General features: G+C 43.8%; 1 protein-coding gene across 2 annotated transcripts in view; it reads right to left on the minus strand.

The window, feature by feature from the left end:
* GNAO1 (G protein subunit alpha o1) overlaps positions 1-20688 on the minus strand; it is a 254600-nt gene that overhangs the window by 124041 nt on the left and 109871 nt on the right. For both annotated transcript variants that reach the window (XM_060681555.2, XM_060681554.2), the window contains exon 3: positions 2299-2440. In XM_060681555.2, the coding sequence (XP_060537538.1) occupies positions 2299-2440 (142 nt within the window). The remainder of the gene's footprint in view (positions 1-2298; positions 2441-20688) is intronic.

Raw genomic sequence — 20688 nt, forward strand, 5'->3', positions numbered from 1 at the left:
TTATATCCTGCTTAACAATGCTTTACAGCCCTCTCTAAGCGGTTACAGAGTCAGCCTCTTGCCCCTAACAATCTGGGTCCTCATTTTACCCACCTTGGAAGGATGGAACCAGTGAGATTTGAACTCCTAAACTGCAGCTAGCAGTCAACTGAAGTAGCCTGCAGTGCTGCACTCTAACCACTGCACCACCTTGGCTCATAATGCAACTGTGAATCCGATGCTAAATGGCCATTTTAGCAATCTCCCCCTTCCTTTTTGGTGTTCATCATTATTCTACAATTTTGATATTTTTTAACCCTAATTTAATTTTTATTTTCTGATGTTAATTTTTATACGCTGGTTTATTTATCGATTATATTATATCGGACACCAGATAGGGCCCCTCTTTGAGGTAAATGGGCGGTTTAGAAATATGAAATCTAAATCTAAATCTAAATCCATGTTTAGGTTCAGCTAAAGGCTGGTGGAAAATTTAAATGCATATTTTCACACGGTGTTGGACATGAAAGGCAAGGTTCACACATGAACCTTGGTGACGCAGCAGACTAAAGTGCTGTTAAGTAGCACCAGCTGCCTGCAATTACTGCAAGTTCAAATCTCACCAGGCTCAAGGTTGACTCAGCCTTCCATCCTTCCGAGGTAGGTAAAATGAGGACCCGGATTGTGGGGGCAATAAGCTGACTTTGTATAAAAAGAACACCGCTTGGCGGGGAGGGGGGGCAAAAGCCCTACTAAGCAGGTATATACAAAAGTATGATGGCTATTGCTTAATGCATTATAAGCTGCCCTGAGTCTCTGGAGAAGGGCGGCATATAAATTGAACCAATAAATAAACAATAAATAAATGAAGATTCAATTAAGCTGATTTATTGCTAAAAGCCTGAGCACAGGAATCTCCTCAGCTAATAGTCAACACTTACTTCAAATTACATAAGAGTTAACAGCACTCAAGGGGAGTTCACTTGTGGCTACGTAGGGATTCTAGGCTGATGCCCCTTTTCACTCCACCACAGGTTCTGCCGTCCTTTCTCCTACACACTTTCCCCCTACACACTTTCCCTCTTCTCTAGAGTAATGCAGAAATTCATTAAAACAAACCAAGAAATAAATACCGGGAGATAATGATGAAACAAACAGGTGCCATTTTTAATTTAGAAAATCCCTCCCATTAATCCGTTCGTCTGCTGCTATAGGGAAGTTTGAAAGAGAAGGTGGGGGAAAGTCCTCACTTGGCTAGGGAATGATATCCTAGATATTATGATTCTCCTAATTTGAATGTACGCCAAATATCAGTTTCTGTTTTTTGAACATTCCCACAGAAAGCTTTAGAGTGAGGATGGGCAACTATGGGGATTTTACGGCATGTGGACTTCCAGAATTCCAGAATTCCTGAACCAGCAAAGGACAAATATTCTTTTTATCGAAACTACAGTATCCAATAAATAATGTAAGGTGCATCCATTAGAACAGGGGTGTCAAACTCAATTTCATTGAGGGCCGCATCAGAGTTGGGTTTGATCTCGGGGGGGACGGGGACGGGGAGGCATGTCCAAATCGATGTCACTTTTGTCGGGGGCACCTGTGGCGGCCCGGGTGGGGCTGGGGGGGATACATTGTCCTCCAGGGCTCCATTTTTGGCTGTGACGGCCTCCTCCAGCCCTCTGCCAGCGAAAACAGAGCCCGGGAGGCCCACACGCGCCCCTCCCGAGCTCCGTTTTTCGCTGGCAGAGGCACCGTGGGCCGGTCCTTCGCTGTTTCCAGGGTGACCCCGTGGACCAGATCTAAACACCCCACAGGCCGGATTTGGCTCAAGGGCCTTGAGTTTGACACTCCTGCATTAGAAATACACTTGCAGGGTAAAATTCAGCTGGACAGGCCAGGTGGAGTAACTTCTCCAGCCCTTTCATGAAAATACTCTAAAAAAATGTATCACTGAGGCAGTGGTGGAATTCAACTTTTTTTACTAGCGGTTCTGTGGGCGTGGCTTGGTGGGCGTGGTATGGGAAGGAGACTGCAACATCCCCATTCCCTCCCCACTCCTGGGGGAAGGATACTGCAAAATCCCCATTCCCTCTCCAATGCTAGGGGAAGGATACTGCAAAATCCCCATTCCCTCCCCACTCTGGGGCCATCCAGAGGTGGTATTTGTCGGTTCTCCGAACTAATCAAAATTTCCACTATGGGTTCTCCAGAACCTGTCAGACCTGCTGAATTTCACTCCTGCGCTGAGGACTATGAGCCAGGTGAGATTTTATGAACCGAAGGCATTTCTTCGTTGCTATCCAGATTGTGACTCACCCGTCTTTCCTTATCCCCGTATTCTATGCCCAGCGTGTCCATGGCACGGACAATAGCTGCCAAGGATTGAATAGTGTTGCTATAGATCACAGGCTTGTACTGCTTCACGTCTTCTCCAGAAAAGCCATCTTCATGGATGATCCTTGGTAGGGAGAAAACAAAAAGCTTGGTTAAGAGGGAGGAAGAGACAGCTTCATCAAAAATAAAACGGCTTTCCTGGGAGCCTTATATGAATGCCCTGCAGAAAGGGCCCCAAACTGACCCTTTTAAACTGATTCCAAAATTTACTTCTGCAATTTCTTTGGAAGGAGAGGAGGGGACGGGAGGGGAGGGGAGGGGAGGGGAGGAGAGGAGAGGAGAGGAGAGGAAAGAAGAGGAGAGGAGAGGAGAGGAGAGGGAGGAGAGGAGAGGAGAGGAGAGGAAAGAAGAGAAGAGGAGAGAAGAAGAGAGGAGAGGAGAGGAAAGAAGAGAAGAGGAGAGGAGAGGAGAGGAGAGGAGATGCTCCATAGGTGAAGAAATGTATCTTTGTACTTAATCATTTATGTATGATTATTTTTATTAATTACATAGATTTATACCTGAGGGCAGGACAAGAAGCAATGGATGGAAACTAACCAAGGAGAGAAGCAACTTAGAACTAAGGAGAAATTTCCTGACAGTTAGAACAATTAATCAGCGGAACAACTTGCCTCCAGAAGCTGTGAATGCCCCAACACTGGAAGTTTTTAAGAAGAGATTGGACAACCATTTGTCTGAAACGGAATAGCGTTTAGGGATATGGTATAGGGATAACCTCTTCCTCCTCCTCCTTGGGCTCTACAACTTCTCTTGTTCCTTTTGATTTTCCTGAAGCCAAGGGAGATACCAGAAGGGAAGACTTCCAGTGGGTATTTTTTGAAAAAAATAAAAGAAGTATGAGCAGGTCCAGTCGAAAACACAAAGGCTCCAGTTGCCCCATCCACCATTTCCAGTGATCCACTGGAAAAAAATCCAGAAGCGAGCCTTCCACACACAAAAAAGGACAGTGGTTCCCTTTTAGTTGGTTTATTTGTTTATTTATTTACAGGACTTACTTGGCTCCCTAGGAGCAAAGTGGGTTGAGTAACTGGAACACTGGGCAGGAGGTGAGCAAGCCCGTGTTCGAGACCTGCTGTGGGGTTGAGCTCTCGTCCTTCCCTCCAGCTCTTTTTTTTTTAAATAAAAGTTTTTTATTTTATAGACAAACAAACATACAATACATAATCAATCATTCAGTGTATCATCAGAGTACATCTTATGTGTCTTCTTCCTACTCCTCCACTATTTATCATATCTTCATTTATTATAACATTTCTTATTTTTCTATTAATACATTTATCTATCTTCTTTCTCTTTTTTTTTCTTCACTCATTTCATTACAACATTACCCTATACATATCTCTTCTCTAACCAATGATAAAATTGTCCCCATATCTTAAAATATGCCGATTCCTCTCTCTAATTATCAACCCATTTTTTCCAGCAAACCAGGCTGGCTTAAGAAGAAATTTTTTAAATGTTTTAATTGGTAGTGATTTTAATTGTTGGGCCAAATTTATATATATTTTAATTGTTTTTTTAATATTTGTATTGCATGTTTTTAATTCTGGCTATACACCGCCCTGAGTCCTCAGGGAGAAGGGCGGTATAGAAATTGGAAAAATAAATAAATAAATAAATAAATAAATAAATAAATAAATAAATAAATAAATAAATAAATAAATAAATCTATTCATTTCTGCACAATCCAATATTTTCTTAATCACTTCTCCCTCTGTAGGGATTTTCTCTGCTTTCCATCTTTGTGCAAATTCTCCAGCTCTTGATGGGGAAATGAAAGGATCCCCCAAAGGGGGATCTCCATCCAGGATTAGCTGGTGACATCATCCCCAGGGTGACGGTGATGTCACCGGCAAATCCTTTCAACCCGGAAGCGCTACCTATCTCATACACAATAACTCTGGTACATCATACGGTAGGATTTTGGCTAGCTCCGTCAAAGCAACCTTCTCTAAGATGGTTCGGATGTTCACCAGACATGTGCCAACTGCAGGTCCCCAACTTCTCAACCATCAGGATTCCCCACCTGTCTGCAGAAACATCTGCACTGCACTGATTAGGGATGCTCTCCCCTGGATGTTCAGAAAGATTGACTGGCCACCTATGGAGAATGTAGAGTGGGACAACTATGTCCCATCTCTGCTCTTCCTTGCCATGTTGTTTATCTCTCTTCCTCCTGCTTCTCCTTGCCTCCTAAGGGCCTCTGCTCCTCCTCTGCCCAACCCTTAGGGGAAATTAGCAGCTAAAGGAGAGAGGTAATAAGCATTGATAAACAATCAGTGGGCTCCAAATCCCAGGATATTTTGCCAGCTTTTCTCTGGAGGAACTCAAGAGAATTCATAACAGTTGAAGATGGACAGAAAGCAGAGTTGGCATCAAAGGCAGTCAATATAGCAATAAAAAATAAAGGCTCGGAGCCTCTGGTTAGGAATTCCTCAGGAAAAAAATTACACATAAATGATTAAGAGGTATTATTATCGCTCACCTTTGGTACATAAAACTTTATGGGTGGGGGAGATGGCTTTTCAGGCAGCTAGTAGACAATAATCCTTGTGTAATGGTGATAAAAAAAAAATTAAGCATGGCTCAAATCTCAAGATATTTCACATTTTGTGAGATTTTGGCAAGCTCACCTCTAGCTGTCATGTAATAACACTGGAATCTCCTGAGATCGGGTGATAGCCTGAGATTTGGGTCATTAAATATTAAAATAGATTTTTCACGGAATATCAAAACCACACACTGAGGTTCTGCAATTGACTGCTAGAGACACACAGGGCTGGTAATAAGAGCTTGGCAGGAAGGCTCCAGAAAGTAAGATGGCGGCTGCAGTTGGGAGATTGAAGCTGCCCCTCTTTCATTATTGTGTGTTGCACAAACATCCCTGCTTAGCTGCGAGGTGAGCTGGTAGGAACAAAAGAAAAGGAGGGAGGGAAGGGAGAAAACCAAGGAAGAGAGGAAGAGAGGGAGGGAGGGAGGGAGGAGGAGATGGGAAGAAAGAAGGAAGGAGAGGGAAGGAAGGAGAGGAAAGGAAGGAGGGAGGGAGGGAGGAGATGGGAAGAAGAGGAAGAAGAAGATGAAAGAAGAAGAAGGAGGAAGAGGAGGAGGAGGGAAGGGAAGGGAAAAAGGAAGGGGATGAGAAGAAGAAGGGAAGGAAGGAAGGAAAGGAAGGAAGGAAGGAGGGAGGGAGGAGATGGGAAGAAGAAGGAGGAGGAGGAAGAGGAAGGGAAGGAAAGGAAAAAAGGAAGGAAGGAAAAAAGGAAGGAGATGAGGAGAAGAAGAAGGAAGGAAAGGAAGAAAGGGAAGGAAGGCGGGAGGGAGGGGATGGAAAGAAAGAGGAGGAGGGAAAGGAAGGAAAAAAGGAAGGAAGGAAAAAAGGAAGGAAAGAAAAAAGGAAGGAGATGAGAAGAAGGAAGGGAGCAAGGGGGGAGGGAGGGAGGGGCAGAGGAAGGAAGGAAATCTTACAGTTGTTCTAAAAAGGAGTTTTAAAGGCAAAAGTCCTTGGACTTTCACTGATCTAATTAAGTGTGGTGTGGGAATCCAGCTATGAATTCAGCCTGGCTTCTTGCTAACAAGAGGAATAAGGCTGCCAGTGACGCAACTCTCTCTTAGCCGTGAGCAGATTGCCATACACTACAACAGCTTTGGATGGCAATAGACCTATTTATTATTAGCAGGACCTTGTCCAGAAAAAAAAAAAAATCTCAAATGTATGATTCCAAAAAGCACAACTATCCAATTTCTAATCCTCGGACATGAAGATCGGAAAGAAATGCACATTTTAAACAAGCCATTGTGTTGGATATACAGTAAAAAGATGCATTTTTATTTCTCACAAATTCTGGAAGAAATATTTGCTCGTTAGAAAAGCAAAGAAACGCCCCTTAGGTTTCTTGAACTGTCTTAACATTTTCACATTCATGCAAAGATCATGATGAAATTGTTGATTTCCTTCCTTCCTTCCTTTCTTCCTTCCTTCCTTCTTTCCTTCCTTCCTTCCTTCCTTCCTCCCTCCCTCCCCCTCCCCCCTTTCTTTCTTTCTTTCCTTCCTTCCTTCTTTCTTTCTTTTTCTTTCTTTCTTTTTTCCTCCCTCCCTCCCTCCCTTTCTCTTTTCTTTCTTTCTTTCTTTCTTTCTTTCTTTCTTTCTTTCTTTCTTTCTTTCTTTTTTTCTTTCTTTCTTTCTTTCTTTCTTTCCTTCCTTCCTTCCTTCCTTCCTTCCTTCCTTGTCCTTCTTTCTTTCTTTTTCTTTCTTTCTTTTTTCCTTCCTTCCTTCCTTCCTTCCTTCGTTCCTTCCTTGTAAGCAGGGTACTCAACAATATGGTTTGATTAATTTGTTTTGTTCATTATTCAGTTCTGTATGTATTGTGTTTACATCCATTTGCACTTTAAAAATGTAAATCAATTCTGCATTAGACATAACCTGTGTGTGTGTGTGTGTGTGTGTGTGTGTGTGCGTGCCACTGTCTCTGTTTAGAATGCACAAATGCACACATTTCAAACAGCCTCTTTGCTACGTACGTTGCCACCCAAATCACTTCTTCCAAGTCTTTATTCCAATGTTTAATTTCCCATGTGACCATCTGAGTGAAGGCGGGAAACATTGGGCAGAGCTGATTAACTCTGGGGTATTAACCAAACCCCCCCAAAAAGAGCAAATATCTTTTTTCTATCCTCACCCCAACCTTGCAAAAGTAAGGAAAAGAAAAAAAAAAGCATGGTGCTGAACAGAAATTGGGATTGTCCCTTGTGATAAACCAGACAACACAGTTTTTCTTTTTACAGCTTGCAAATACCCGAGGAGGGTTCAGGCGAGAAGTTTGCTTTGGCCCAGGAGGCAAACTGTGTGGCTATAAATCACCACTGCAGCCTTATTTTCCATTTTCTTTTAAAACAACAACAACAACAACAAAAAAGCCACAGGATTTGGTCAGGCGAAGTCAGTAGTAACTGCAAGTGGGAATGGTGCCACTAGGACTCATCGGCAACTTTCATTTAGAGGAGTAAACAGTTGGGTTGCAGGAGGCGAGCACAGGTTGGTGCAAACAGGAGGTGGTGCCTGGGCCTGCAGCCGTTCCATGGGGGAATGAAGCAAAACAAATCAAGGCACAGGCTTTGGGGACAGGAGGGGAGAGAGGGAGGAGACACGGGCACCAAGAGCGGTGAACTCCTACCGTGAAGTGCGTGTTAAGGTTTGTGGGGTCCTTGGTGCTTTCTGAGCTTGGTGGTTTTCTTGAAGATAGTTTCATTACCAAACTAGGTAACATGATCAGTGCTAGAAGGGAGGAGGAGGAGGGGGAGGAGGAGGAGGAGGGGGAGGAGGAGGAGGAGGAGGAGGACAACTATGGGGTCCTTGGTGGTTTTCTTGCAGATGTTTCAGTACCCAACTAGGCAATCTCATCAGTGTTAGAAGGGAGTAGGGTTTGTAGAGGGGGAGGAAGGGGAGGAGGAGGAGGAGGAGGAGGAGGAGGAGGAGGAGGACTATGAGTCCTTGGTGCTCCCTTGGAAGTTTTCATGCAGACGTTTCATTACCAAACTAGGTAACATGATCAGTGCTAGAAGGGAGAGGAGGAGGAAGAGGAAGAGGAGGAGGAAGATGATGACTATGAGGTCCTTGGTGGTTTTTTTGCAGACCTTTCATTACCAAACTAGGTAACATCATCAGAGTTCAACCCTGAGCCACAAATATTCTCTTCTCTCAATATTCAGCTTTACTTGACAATGTTCTCTTTCGATGAGTCTGCCATTTCCCTGGTTGGCCCCTTCCAGCTCCCATCATCCTCATTTCGTCTGGGACTTTGGAAGGAAACCGACCGACAGGTCTCACTCCTTCTGGAGGCCCCAGGGTTATTGAACATGGTTTCAAATCTAACTCTCCAATGGTAGAGACAAAAACCTAATTTCCCAGATCTTCTGGCTGTTCTTTTTTCTCTCCCTTTCTTTTTTTCTTTCTTTACTGTATTTATTTGGTGCTGGACAAGTTTCTGCAGTTTTCTTGGGAAGGGGTATTTTTGGGGGAAAAGTGGTTTACCGTGGTCTTCATCACAGTTTCTTTCTTTTCCACCTGTTGCCAACAGCCTGTGGAGCTGGCAGCGGAGTCGGACAGTGAGGAGGCCGGGGAGGACCATGGCCAGTCCTGGAGTCTGGAGAAGGGTTAGGGTTAGGGTTAGGATGAGGGCTCTACGTCAGAGGCAGAGATGGGGCCAGGACCATCTGGGAGTGATGCGCGGACTCCAGAGCCTACAGAGGCGGATAGCAGAGAGGCAGAGGAACAGGAGGAGCCTGTTCCTAGTGCACGCGTGCGAAGAGCTGCCAGAAGGCAAGAGCAGCTAAAGCAAAAAGGACGACTTGGGAGTAAGGCCAGGAGATAATTGACCCCTCCCTTTAAGAAGGCTTAAAAGAGCAGCAAGGGCTCTTGGGCTCTTTGTAGGAAAGCAACATTGCTACATTTGTTTCTTGTCAGTGTCTCTTGTTTCTGAACTTCGTGGGGCTTTGCCAAAAAAAGCCTTTGGCAGGGTGCCAAAGAAGACAAAGGTTTGTGATAAGGCCGAAGGACTGTTTGTGAAGAATTTCTGTTTGTGAAGATGGGGAGAAACAGGCTTCGACTCAACCCTTCCAAGACCGAGTGGCTGTGGCTGCCGGCGTCCCGGTATAGCCAGCTGACGCCATCGCTGGTTATTGGGGGCGAATCATTGGCCCCCACGGAGAGGGCCCGCAACTTGGGTGTCCTCCTGGATGCGTGGCTGTCTTTAGAGGGGCATATGACGGCCGTGGCCAGGGGGGCTTTTTGTCAGGTTCGCCTGATACGCCAGTTGCGCCCCTTTCTGGACTGGGACTCCCTACGCACGGTCACTCAAGCACTCGTCACTTCTCGTCTGGACTATTGTAACGCTCTCTACATGGGGATCCCCTTGGGGTACACCCGGAGGCTCCAACTGGTGCAGAATGCGGCTGCGCGGGGGATTATGGGAGCGACTCCTCTCCTGTGCGAGCTGCATTGGCTTCCGGTGGACTTCCGGGTGCGCTTCAAGGTGTTGGTGATCACCTTTAAAGCACTCCATGGCTTAGGGCCAGGGTACTTACGGGACCGCCTTCTGCCACCAATAGCCTCCCACCGGCAGGTTCGCTCCCACAGAGAGGGCTTCCTCAGGGTGCCGTCGGCCAGACAATGCCGGCTGACGACCCCCAGGAGGAGAGCCTTCTCTGTGGTGGCACCTACCCTTTGGAACAATCTACCCTCAGAGATACGAGTGATCTCCGACCTCCGGACCTTTCGTCAGGCCCTAAAAACTTATTTTTTTCAGTTAGCCGGTCTGTCCTGATTTTAGGGCTAGTTTTAAAATTTTAATATTTATTTTAAATTGTCAATTTTTAAATTATGGGCCAAATTTATAAATTATTTTAACTTTATTTTTTAACTGTGATGTTTGTATAGATGTTTTTTATCTGGCTGTTCACCGCCCTGAGTCCGAAAGGAGAAGGGCGGTATAGAAATTCAAATAATAAATAAATAAATAAATAAATTTGTTTTGGAATTAATTTGGACTAAACTGAGAATGAAGTAATTCTCAGCTGTTCTAATAAAATATGTTTGTTTAGGACTGATTGTGTCTGGTCATAACTACTTGGGCCTAGGTCACAACACCACCATCATGAATGAAGCAGGGGTGGTTCTAAATTTTTTTACTACCGGTTCTGTGGGCGTGGCTTATTTTGTGGGTGTGGCTTGGAGGTCATGTGACTAGGTGGGCATGGCTAGCTGGTCAGAGTCATTTCTGGAAGGTCCTCGCACTTACGACCAGTCCTCGCACTTACGACCCGACTCATTTGTTTGCTTTTAACACTGATCAGCTGTAGGGCGGCCCTTTGAAGCCCCGCGGCAAAAGTTTAAACAGTTTTTTCCCTCTAGTCATCAGCTGGGACTCAGGAGGCAGCAATAGATCGGGGGTGGGGCCAAATAAAAGGTAAGAATAACGTGGGTGGGTGGGTGGGTGGGAGGGCGGGGGGGAGAACCGGTTCGGTGACGTCATATCGTCACCGCTACCAGCTCGGCCGAACCGGACCGAACCGGGAGGAACCCACCACTGGAATGAAGGTGCCAGGGTGCTATGGTGACTACGGTTAAGGTGGGGGTTCAAGCACCAATCTAGAAACCAGGAAACTGTGAATTCTAGCCCTAAATTAAGCCCAAGCCCGCTGGATGACCTTGGCCTGGTCCCTCTCTCTCAGCCCTGGAAAGTAAACAATGGCAACCCATTTCTTAAAAACCTTGTTAAGAAAACTGCAGGGACTTGCCCTGCCAGTCTCCAGGAGCCAAAGCTGCCTTGAAGGCACCAAAGAAATTAAAAGACGTTTGCTCCTAGGGAGGAAAGCTATGGCAAATCTAGACAGCATTCTAAAAAGCAGAGACATCACCCTGCCAACAAAAGTGCGTAGAGTCAAGGCTATGGTTTTCCCAGTTGCAATGAATGGCTGTGAAATTTGGACCATAAGGAAGGCTGAGCGCCAAAGAATTGAGGCCTTTGAACTCTGGTGCTGGAGAAGACTCCCGTGAGTCCCTTGGAATGCAAGGCCATCCAACCGGTCAGTCCTAGAGGAGATCAACCCTGACTGCTCTTTAGAAGGCCAGATCCTGAAGAGGAAACTCAAATGCTTTGGCCACCTAATGAGAAGGAAGGACTCCCTGGAGAAGAGCCTAATGCTGGGGAAGACTGAGGGCAAAAGAAGAAGGGGACGGCAGAGAACGAGGTGGCTGGATGGAGTCACTGAAGCAGTCGGCGTGAGCTTAAATGGACTCCAGAGGATGGTAGAAGACAGGAAGGCCCATGGAGGAAGGTTGTCCATGGGTTCGCGATGGGTCGGACACGACTTTGCAACTAGCAACAAATGTTTAATCATTTTCATTGCATGAAAAAAAACCCAACAAAAATAACGTTTGCTGAAGCCCTAAGAGCTTTACTCAAGACGGTAGGTCTTAGACTGTGCCTTGCTGCTCTCAAATTTCCCTGATGGGAGTAATATATGAGCTTGTCTATTTCTTCAACTCTAAAGCCATTCCAAATGGTAGCCCTTCTATTCAATATCTTAAAGCCCGGGGGCATAGCTGGACTGCAGCGATACCATCTCCTGACCTGGGAGGACAAATAAATGATTTTGCAAGGGAACAAGGCGATAACAAGGCTTTCAGGCTGTGATATATTGCGCTATGGGGGATTTGGAAAATGAAGAAAATCATAAACCAAACGTGGCACGCTTCTCTCATTTTCTTGATATCGACTCTCCCTCCACCATCGTTGTTTCCACCTAAGCCCCTTCCCGGCTGCCTTGAGCCTCTGCAATGCCATGTGTCAGCTGCCACCTTACGCTGACTTATCAACGGTGGGTTTCCAATATTCGCCCCGTGCGGGCATGCTCGCTTCACATGCACGCCTTTCACACATGCGCCCGGCCTCCCATGCATGCTCTTTGCTTGCTTGCGCACCTTCCATGCATGCGCCCAGCCTCAAAAACATGCCTAAATAGGACATCATAGAACCGGGGCAGGTGGGCAGGGCAGGCCCACCCGTGATCTTCACTACCAGTTTGCCCGAACCAGTACGAACCGGCTGAATACCACCTGTTACTTATGCCTTGCTACTATGCGCTAACCGTCTGCCCTGAACTCTGGAGAGTGGGGATGGGAGAGGGTATGCTTGGGGAAAATGAAAGGAACCTGGCATAGATCTAGATAGCTGGCAAAAACTATGGGAGAGGAATAGAAAGCTTACCCTAGCCACCGCATACAAAGAAAATCAATACAAGATGTTTTACAGGTGGCATTTCTCACCCACAAGACTGGCCAAGATGTGCAAAAATTGCTCACCGAAATGTCTGAAACGTAAAGCAACACTAGGCACTTATTATCATATGTGGTGGGGGTGCCCGAAAGCCAAGGACTTTTGGCTCCAAATAAAAGAGTGGCTAGAAGAGATGTTAAACCAGGTGATAGATATGATGCCAGAACTCTTCCTTCTGGGTATAGTAAGGGATAATTACATAAAAGAAGAAACATATCTTATGGTACACATATTAACGGCAGCTAGGTTGATATTCACCTAGCTGAACATCAACCTAGCAAAATTGGAAACGCAGAGAGAACCCACAGGAGGCAGAAATAATCAACAAAATATTGACCTGTGCAGAAATGGACAGGTTAACAATGGATCTCAAAAATAAAGATGAATTGGAATTCTATGTAACCTGGAATACATTTTATAAATGGCTAGAGAAAAGGAGAAATGCAGGGGTAGAGAATTAGAAACAAAGTGAAGAAAAGGGGAGAAAAATAAATAAAATAATATAAGAAATATTAGATAGGAATAAATTGGATTTGAATAGATGCAAAGAAATGTACTGTATGTAACTGGAGTGTGATTGAATGTACAAAAAGTATATATGGAATATGCATGATGTTATATTGTAATGTACACGAAAGAAAAAGTGTTAGAAAAGTATGTACCAGACAAGTCACACCAAGTCTAATGTTTTTAAATTGTATATTTAATAAAATTTATAAAAAAGAAAGAAAGAAAGAAAGTAACCTCTGTATCTCCCTGAGATGCTGCCTCAAGATCATGCGGCTGGGAAAAGAAGGCTTGAAGTGACGGTTTTGAAAACATCTTGCTTAAACCTGGTCATGGGGGGGTGGGGTCATCGATGGGCAGCAGTTAAGGGAGGGAAAAGTTGAATTTGGGGATTGTAGCAAACGATTCTCAGTTCTGACTATGCATTACCGCAATAGATTTGACTTCTAATCAAACTATATCTTTATCAGCAAATGGAGCAACGATCATTTCTCTTTAGACGTTTAAGTGGTGGCAAGTCTAATCAGGCTGCAGAAAGAGGCACAGTCACATGATATTGACATGAATCCAATATCTAATCTTCCAATATCTCTGGGGCTGCCACAAAGAAGAGGGAGTCAACCTATTCTCCAAAGCACATGATGGCAGGACAAGAAGTAATGGGGTAGAAGCAGTGGTGAAATGTAAAATTTGTTACTACTGGTTCTGTGGGCGTGGCTTGATGGTGGTGGGGTAATATGACTGAGTGGGCGTGGCCACCTTTTTTTTTTTACTTTTAAAACCATTTTTTCTACAACCTCTTCAGCTGAAGAGGTTGTAAAAAAAATGCTTTTAAAAGCCTCTGATGATTCCAGCTGAATTGCCTGACCAGCAGAGGCTTATGGGCAATTGGGGGGGGGGGCAGGGATTTTTGCTACCGGTTCTCCAAACCACCCGCCGCCATCGCTACTGGATTGGGCAATCCGGTCCGAACCGGGAGCATTTCACCCCTGGGTAGAAGCTTATCAAGGAGAGAAGCAACCTAGAACTAAGGAGAAATTTCCTATCAGAACAATTAACCAGTGGAACCACTTGCCTCCAGAAGTTGTGAATGTTCCAACACTGGAAGTTTTTAAGAAGAGATTGGACAACCATTTGTCTGAAATGATATAAGGCAGTGTTGGCGAACCTTTTCGGCACCGAGTGCCAAAACAGGAGTGCGCACACGTGCGTATGTGCTGGAAATCAGAGAAGCATGTGCACACTGGGCAGCTGCTTTTCCAGTTTCCGGCACGTGCATGCGCACTGCCCAGTTGGTCTTCCAGTTTCTGCCGTGTGCATGGGCACCAGAAACCAGAACACCAGGTGTCCAGTGTGCATGCATGCGCTGGAAACCAGAAGAGCAGCTGCCTGGCGCATGCATGCACACCGGGCGGCTGTTCTTCCAGTTTCCAGAGCTACCACACATGTGAAGACTAGCTGACCGGCACGCCGGAACCCAGGAGAGCAACAGACGACGGCTTGCATGCCTGGAGAGATGGCTCTGCGTGCCACTTCCGGCACATGTGCCATAGATTCTCCATCATGGGTATAAAGTTTCCTGCCTGAGTAGGGAGGGTTGAACTAGAAGACCTCCAAAATCCCTTTCAACTCTGCTATTCCGAGTCAAAATTTCAGGAAGGCTTGTTCGGGAAGCAGGCCTCAACGAGGGCAGGAAATTGGAAAACAGAGATGCCAAGAACCAGTAGACGTCTGGAGGCTTTATCAGCTTTAGAAGCTGATCGGATCAAGGTGTGGGACGATGCCTTCAAAGCGAGCCCAGATTAAAATACAGACAGCGGTTCCAGCCATACTTTGCATGAATGTAGAAAGAGTTGCTCTCACAAGAGAAATCAAAGCTCCTGATGCGCTCATCTGCATTCAGGGCACATGCGTGGCCAGACTGCCACAAGTGTTAAGAGCAGCCAGTACCAGGCTCTTGCTTATTATTAGCTGATGGAGTAGAATATCTGAAGACCGGGGTGGAGGAAAGACCCAGCTGGATCCTATTGTCTCTCAAGACGCATTTTCCAAAAGAGAAACAAAGGAAAACCACGTTCATGGGAGCAAGCAATGTTCCGATCAGAGAGTCTTTGTTAATGAGTGGGATATAAATGGCAAAAGGGCCCAGCTGCTGCTTCCAAAGCTCATAGAGTTGATCCCCTAAAAAGATGGAAAGGATTCGGATAAATCAAGAACAGATTTAAACTACCCTAAAGGGCGAGGTGCCCGACAAAGAGAAATAGAAGCCTTTTTTAAGCAATAGAACAGGGAAATTATTTGGTAATTGTTTGACTTAACGGAATAAAAGCATCGGAAGGGACCTTGTAGGTCATCTAGTCCAACCCACAGCCCAAGCAGGAGACCTTACACTATTTCTGACAGAGGGCAGTCCAGTCTCTTCTTGAAAACTTCCAGTGTTGAAGCTTCTGAAGGCAACTTCTGTTCTATGGGTTGATTGTTCTCACTGTCAGAAAATTTCTCCTTGTTTCCAGGTTGAATCTCTCCTTGATCAGTTTCCATCCATTATTCCTTGTCTGGCCTTCAGGTGCTTTGGAGAATAGCTTGACCCCTTCCTCTCTGTGGCAGCCCCTCAAACATTGGAAGGCTGCTATCATGTCTCCCCAGTCCTTCTCTTCGCTAGACTAGCCACGCCCAGTTCCTGCAACCGTTCATTGTTATGTTTTAGCCTCCAGTCCCCTAATCACCTTGGTTGCTCTTCTCTGCACTCTTTCCAGAGTCTCAACATCTTTTTTATGGTGGTGACCAAAACTGGATGCAGACTTCAATGAACAACCAAGCAATTGCTTTGATTCTGCCCAACGTCCTATTAGCTTCCTTTGGATCATGCTCTCGATGGGTTACCAGAAAGCCAGAGGAAAAAGCTAATTCAGGATGGGTTGCAACCAAGAGGATCTGTGGCAACCTTTCCTAACTTGCCATGCTCTCCAAAGCTGTAAAAATGGTGTAATTGCCACAAGTTGGAGAATGCTAGCCTTGAATATTATGAGTTGAGAACACTGGAAAAGCTCTGAAGCTGTTTGAAAACTGTTAGGATATGGTGTAAGCCTAATAGGTTGTCCAGGCAATATATGGACAATATATGTGTTCTATGACTTTAACATGAATATGTATTATATGACTTTAAGAAGTACTGCTGAGTTATTGTAATGCTGAATCATTGTATCCTAATTGGATAAGCTCTGTTGTAACTGTATTTAAGAAGGGAGCTGAAATGTAGTCATTGATGATATGCTACCATCGTGTGTGGAGATGCTATCATCGTGGGTGGATATGCTACCATCATGATCTGTTACCAGCGTGAATGTGCTGCTATTTATTACCTACTGCTGTTTTGTATGGTAAGAAGACTTTTGTATCAATGGACTGATTTGACTGGCAAAGACTTGGATTGTTTAAAGACTATGAGATTGTTTTTCACCACAAAGTAAAAACTTTGATAAACCAGTTTGTATGTATTTTATTCATTGCTCTCAGCACTCCCTGTGCTCTACGCTCTGCTGGTTGGTTAACACAACAATATCCTTAACAAAAACTAAAGAACCATCTAGTCCACAGGTCAGCAACCTGTGGCTCTGGAGCTGCATGTGGCTCTTTCATCCCAATGCTGTGGCTCCCTGTTGATAGTTGGCTCCACAATTGATAGGGCTTTCGGTTAGGACAGGCAGAGGAAAAAGGACGCCGCGCTAGGAGGAGATTCTATGATGGGGGAACCGGACTTCTGGTCGGCTCCAGAATTGAACGTGGGCTTCCGGTTAGGACCTTTGTGGCTCTTTGAGTGTTTAAGGTTGCCGACCCCTGATCTAGTCTGTCATTCTGACTCCACAATGCAAAATTCCCCATCCCAAAGTGCTGGATGCCACGACGTTCAGCATGAATCAAGAACTCCACTTCCAAATGATACCAATATTGAAAATGCATTATTACGTGTATGGAAAAAGTATCAATATAAATTAAATAATAAATTACCTATATGGACAATACCTAGACATATGGTAGACAATATAAGTGTGGAACAGAAACAAGATATTTTTACTTATAAAGAGCTTCTTATATTGGAAGGAGGTACATTGCAATTAAAGTCTCTAGAGGTATTAAAGGAAGAAAGGAAAATTCAAACTTGGTTTCAGTATGGACAGTTGTATACTAGATGGAAAGAAGATCAGAAAACTGGTATTTTGCAAAAGGAAGAAAATTTAATAAAACAAATCAGGGATCAAAGCCCAATGCATATTAAAAGGTTGTATAATGCATTGATAGAAATAGATTCAGAAACAGAGTTGGTGAAGGATTGTATGATAAAATGGACACAAAACTTTGGGGAATCAATAACTATGGACGTATGGGAGAAAATATGAGTTAGAAATGTAAAATTTACTCAAGCCCAAAACTTGAGAGAAAATTTTTACAAAATGTTTTATAGATGGCATTTAGATCCCAAAAAGTTAGCTTGTATGTACCCGAGTTTACAATCTACGTGTTGGAGATGTAAAAGTGATGATGCAACATATTTTCATATATGGTGGACATGTAAGAAAATTAAGGCATTTTGGATTAAGATATGGTGGATTATACAAAATATTCTTAAAAGGAAGATAAAATTTACTTCACAGTTGTTTTTATTGGGTATAACTGTAGATTGTACAGTTATAGAGACTAATCTGATTTTGAATTTAATAACTGCAGCCAGACTTTTGGTGGCGCAATATTGGAAGAAGGAAGAATTACCTACTATTGAAGAATGGACATTAAAAGTAGCTAATTTGGCGGAGATGGCAAATTTTTTTGCATATTTGAAAGATTGTTCGAATGAAAGATATGTACTGGAATGGAGAAGATGGATTGACTATATACAAAACAAATATGGGACTAAGAAGTTGCGAATAGCTTATGAGTGAAATATTTAGATGATTTTTCTTTTTATCCTGACATTTTGGTACCTACGGGGGAGTTAAAGAGTAAGGGGGTGTTAAGAGCTTATAATTAGTTTGTTTATGTTAGATTATGTTTGTTAAATGCAATACCCTGTATTTTGCTCTGGGAATTCGGGGTGGGGGGAGGGAGAAGGGAATGGGTGGGGGGAGGAGGGGGGAAATTGTTTGTAAAACATTTAAAAACTTTTCAATTAAAAAAAAAAAAGAACTCCACTTCCAACGCACACTAATTGTGATTTGTGGGGACACAATCCTGCCCATTCCTGCTGATGGACATATCAGGAATATGTATAGGGAAGCCCATCTATGCAATTACTTTTCCATTTCTGACAGAAGTTGTGTGAACTGATCATGAGCCAGCCATTAACCGAGAACAGCAATTCAGACTCACAACAAAATACAAACATCAGTTAAATCCCTTAAGCCTTCTTCTGATCTTAAGCAAGGACTCCATCCAGTAGAAGATGTTCTCCAATTGAGTTTGTCCCTTGGAGAATGAAATCAGGAAGTTGTCTTGGCACTATTACAGATGTGGTTTCCTACTGCCATCTGTCAGGATGTTATTTTTTACTTCCTAATCTAGCTTAGAAGTCTGGTATTTTCAGCAGTGTTTTATCCAAGTACAAATCAGAATTAGCTACACTTATTTCTGGAGATCAGTCAATATTGGTTTGATGCTGCCATCTAGCTTGGCTTGGAGTGTCCCTAAAGTAAATTAATGTATGTCTAGTGTGTCTAGTTCAGGGGTCAGCAACCTGCGGCTCCAGAGCCGCATGTGGCTCTTTCACCCCTGTGCTGCGGCTCCCTGTCACTCAAAATATGTGTCACAACCGCCAATGTGCAACAACCACCGGCAATCGATTTATTGAGCTTTTCAACCCCCGGTAGGTAAACCATGGATAAATCCAAGAAAAGAAAAGTTTCAGAAGAAAACAGAAGGTTTAATTCAACTACATATGCTAGTTTTGTGGCCGCTCAAGAAATAGTCAGGCATGGGAAGGGTTTTGTGGCTCCTGGTGTTTTCTTTTCTGTGGGAAACGGGTCCAAATGGCTCTTTGAGTGTTTAAGGTTGCAGACCCCTGGCCTAGTTTAATGACAAGAAGGACTAGGGGTGACATCATAGCAGTGTTCCAATATCTCAGGGGCTGCCACAAAGAAGAGGGAGTCAAGCTATTCTCCGAAGCACCTGATGGTAGGACAAAAAGCAATGGATTGAAACTAATCAAGGAGACAAGCAACCTAGAAATAAGGAGAAGTTTCCTGGGAGTGCCCCCAACAATCTGGCTCCTCATTTTACTGCCTCAAAAGGATGCAAAGCTGAGTCAACCTTGAGTCGATCAGAATCGAACTCCTGGCAAAGAGCAGTGAGTTATCCTGCAGTACTGCATTCTAACCACCACGTCACTATGGTTCTTGGTTTAGGGTCTCCTGCTTGAGCTGGGGGTTGCACTAGAAGATCTCCAAAGTCCCTTCTAGCTCTGTCATTCTGTTAAGCATGAGCTAGCTATGTAGCACTCAAGGTCTTTGTAACTACTTGGCGTATACAGGTTGTAGCATCAGAAGCTCTTGAATTTTCTCGGTTGCATTTCTTCCAACAGCCATATGAAATGGGAGTTGAAACATAAGATATATGGAGGTCTACAGGTTGGGAGAAGTTCACTGTAGACCTTCAAAGCAGAAGACAAGGCGGCATCAGGTATTTACCAGGGTTATCATATTTACCACCAGTCCCTCTGTGTTGCATCAGGTTTCTGATGCAATGTCAGCAGCCATCAACCTGTTTTGAACACCAAACAGCCTCATCTGTTTCTCTCTTAAAATATCCCCTGAACTCATCAGAATCTTCAGTTCTCAAAGGGCGGAAAGAATTCTTCACCCAGGAGATTCAGAGCGAAAAAAGGGAGCCGGTCTGCATGCTAAACAGCCACTCAGCAAACGCCGTATTAACGTTTGGTAATGTTGGTACTGGTACTGTTTATTCTGCTGTCACAGTTCTGATTAGTGGTTTAAAATTTGATTAGTTTAGCAAAGCATAAAACACAAAAAATATATGACAGAGCAGATGAGGTGGTAAAAGAACAAATGATTATGTGGGCAAAAAATATAGGGCATAGTATAAATTTGGCTGATTGGGAAATAATTTGGAATAGAAACTACAAATTGACAAGAGCGGTAACGTTTAAAGAAAATCAATACAAAATGCTATATAGATGGCACTTAGTCCCCACAAGATTAGCCAAAATTTACCCAAACACAAGCCCAAATTGTTGGAAATCAGACTACCACCAGGGTACCTTCTTTCATATGTGGTGGACATGCCCTGAAGCGATGAAGTATTGGAAAAGGATCCGAAACTGGATCCAAGAAATAATTGAGGAAAATATAGATTTGGCACCTGAAACCTTTCTCCTGGGAATACTAAAGAGGACATACGAGAAAAAAAAGAGAGATACTTAATTATACATATCATTACGGCAGCTAGAATAACATACGCACAGCATTGGAAAGAAAAGGGAATACCACCAGAAGAATATTTAATTCGGAAAATCCTAGAATGTGCCGAGATGAGCAAACTAACATATGAGATTAATGAGAAAGAGGAATCAGAATACTATACGGTGTGGGGATTTTGGTATAAATGGATGGAAGAGCGAATAAAGAAGGGATAAGAGATAGTGTAAATAGTAAAATAAGTGGGTAAAGTAGGAGACACTATAACAAAAGAATGTATCCAATCTGTATATATATTATCACTGTCAAACCGATATCTTGTGTATTGTATTACAATGTAATCTAATAAAAATTTATAAAAAAAAAACCCACAAAAAATATAAAGAAAAATGAAAATAAAGATACAATAGCACTTAGACTTACTGTACTTTTCGGAGTATAAGACACACTTTTTCCCCCCTAAAAGAGGGTGGAAACGTTGGTGCATCTTATACACTGAATACAGCCATTTTTGGCCTCCCGAAGCCCCGCCTTGCGCTTCCCGTTTT

The sequence above is a fragment of the Pantherophis guttatus genome, chromosome 11 (assembly GCF_059756535.1).
Source record: "Pantherophis guttatus breed Tessera chromosome 11, ASM5975653v1, whole genome shotgun sequence".
NCBI classification, from domain to species: Eukaryota; Metazoa; Chordata; class Lepidosauria; order Squamata; family Colubridae; genus Pantherophis; species Pantherophis guttatus.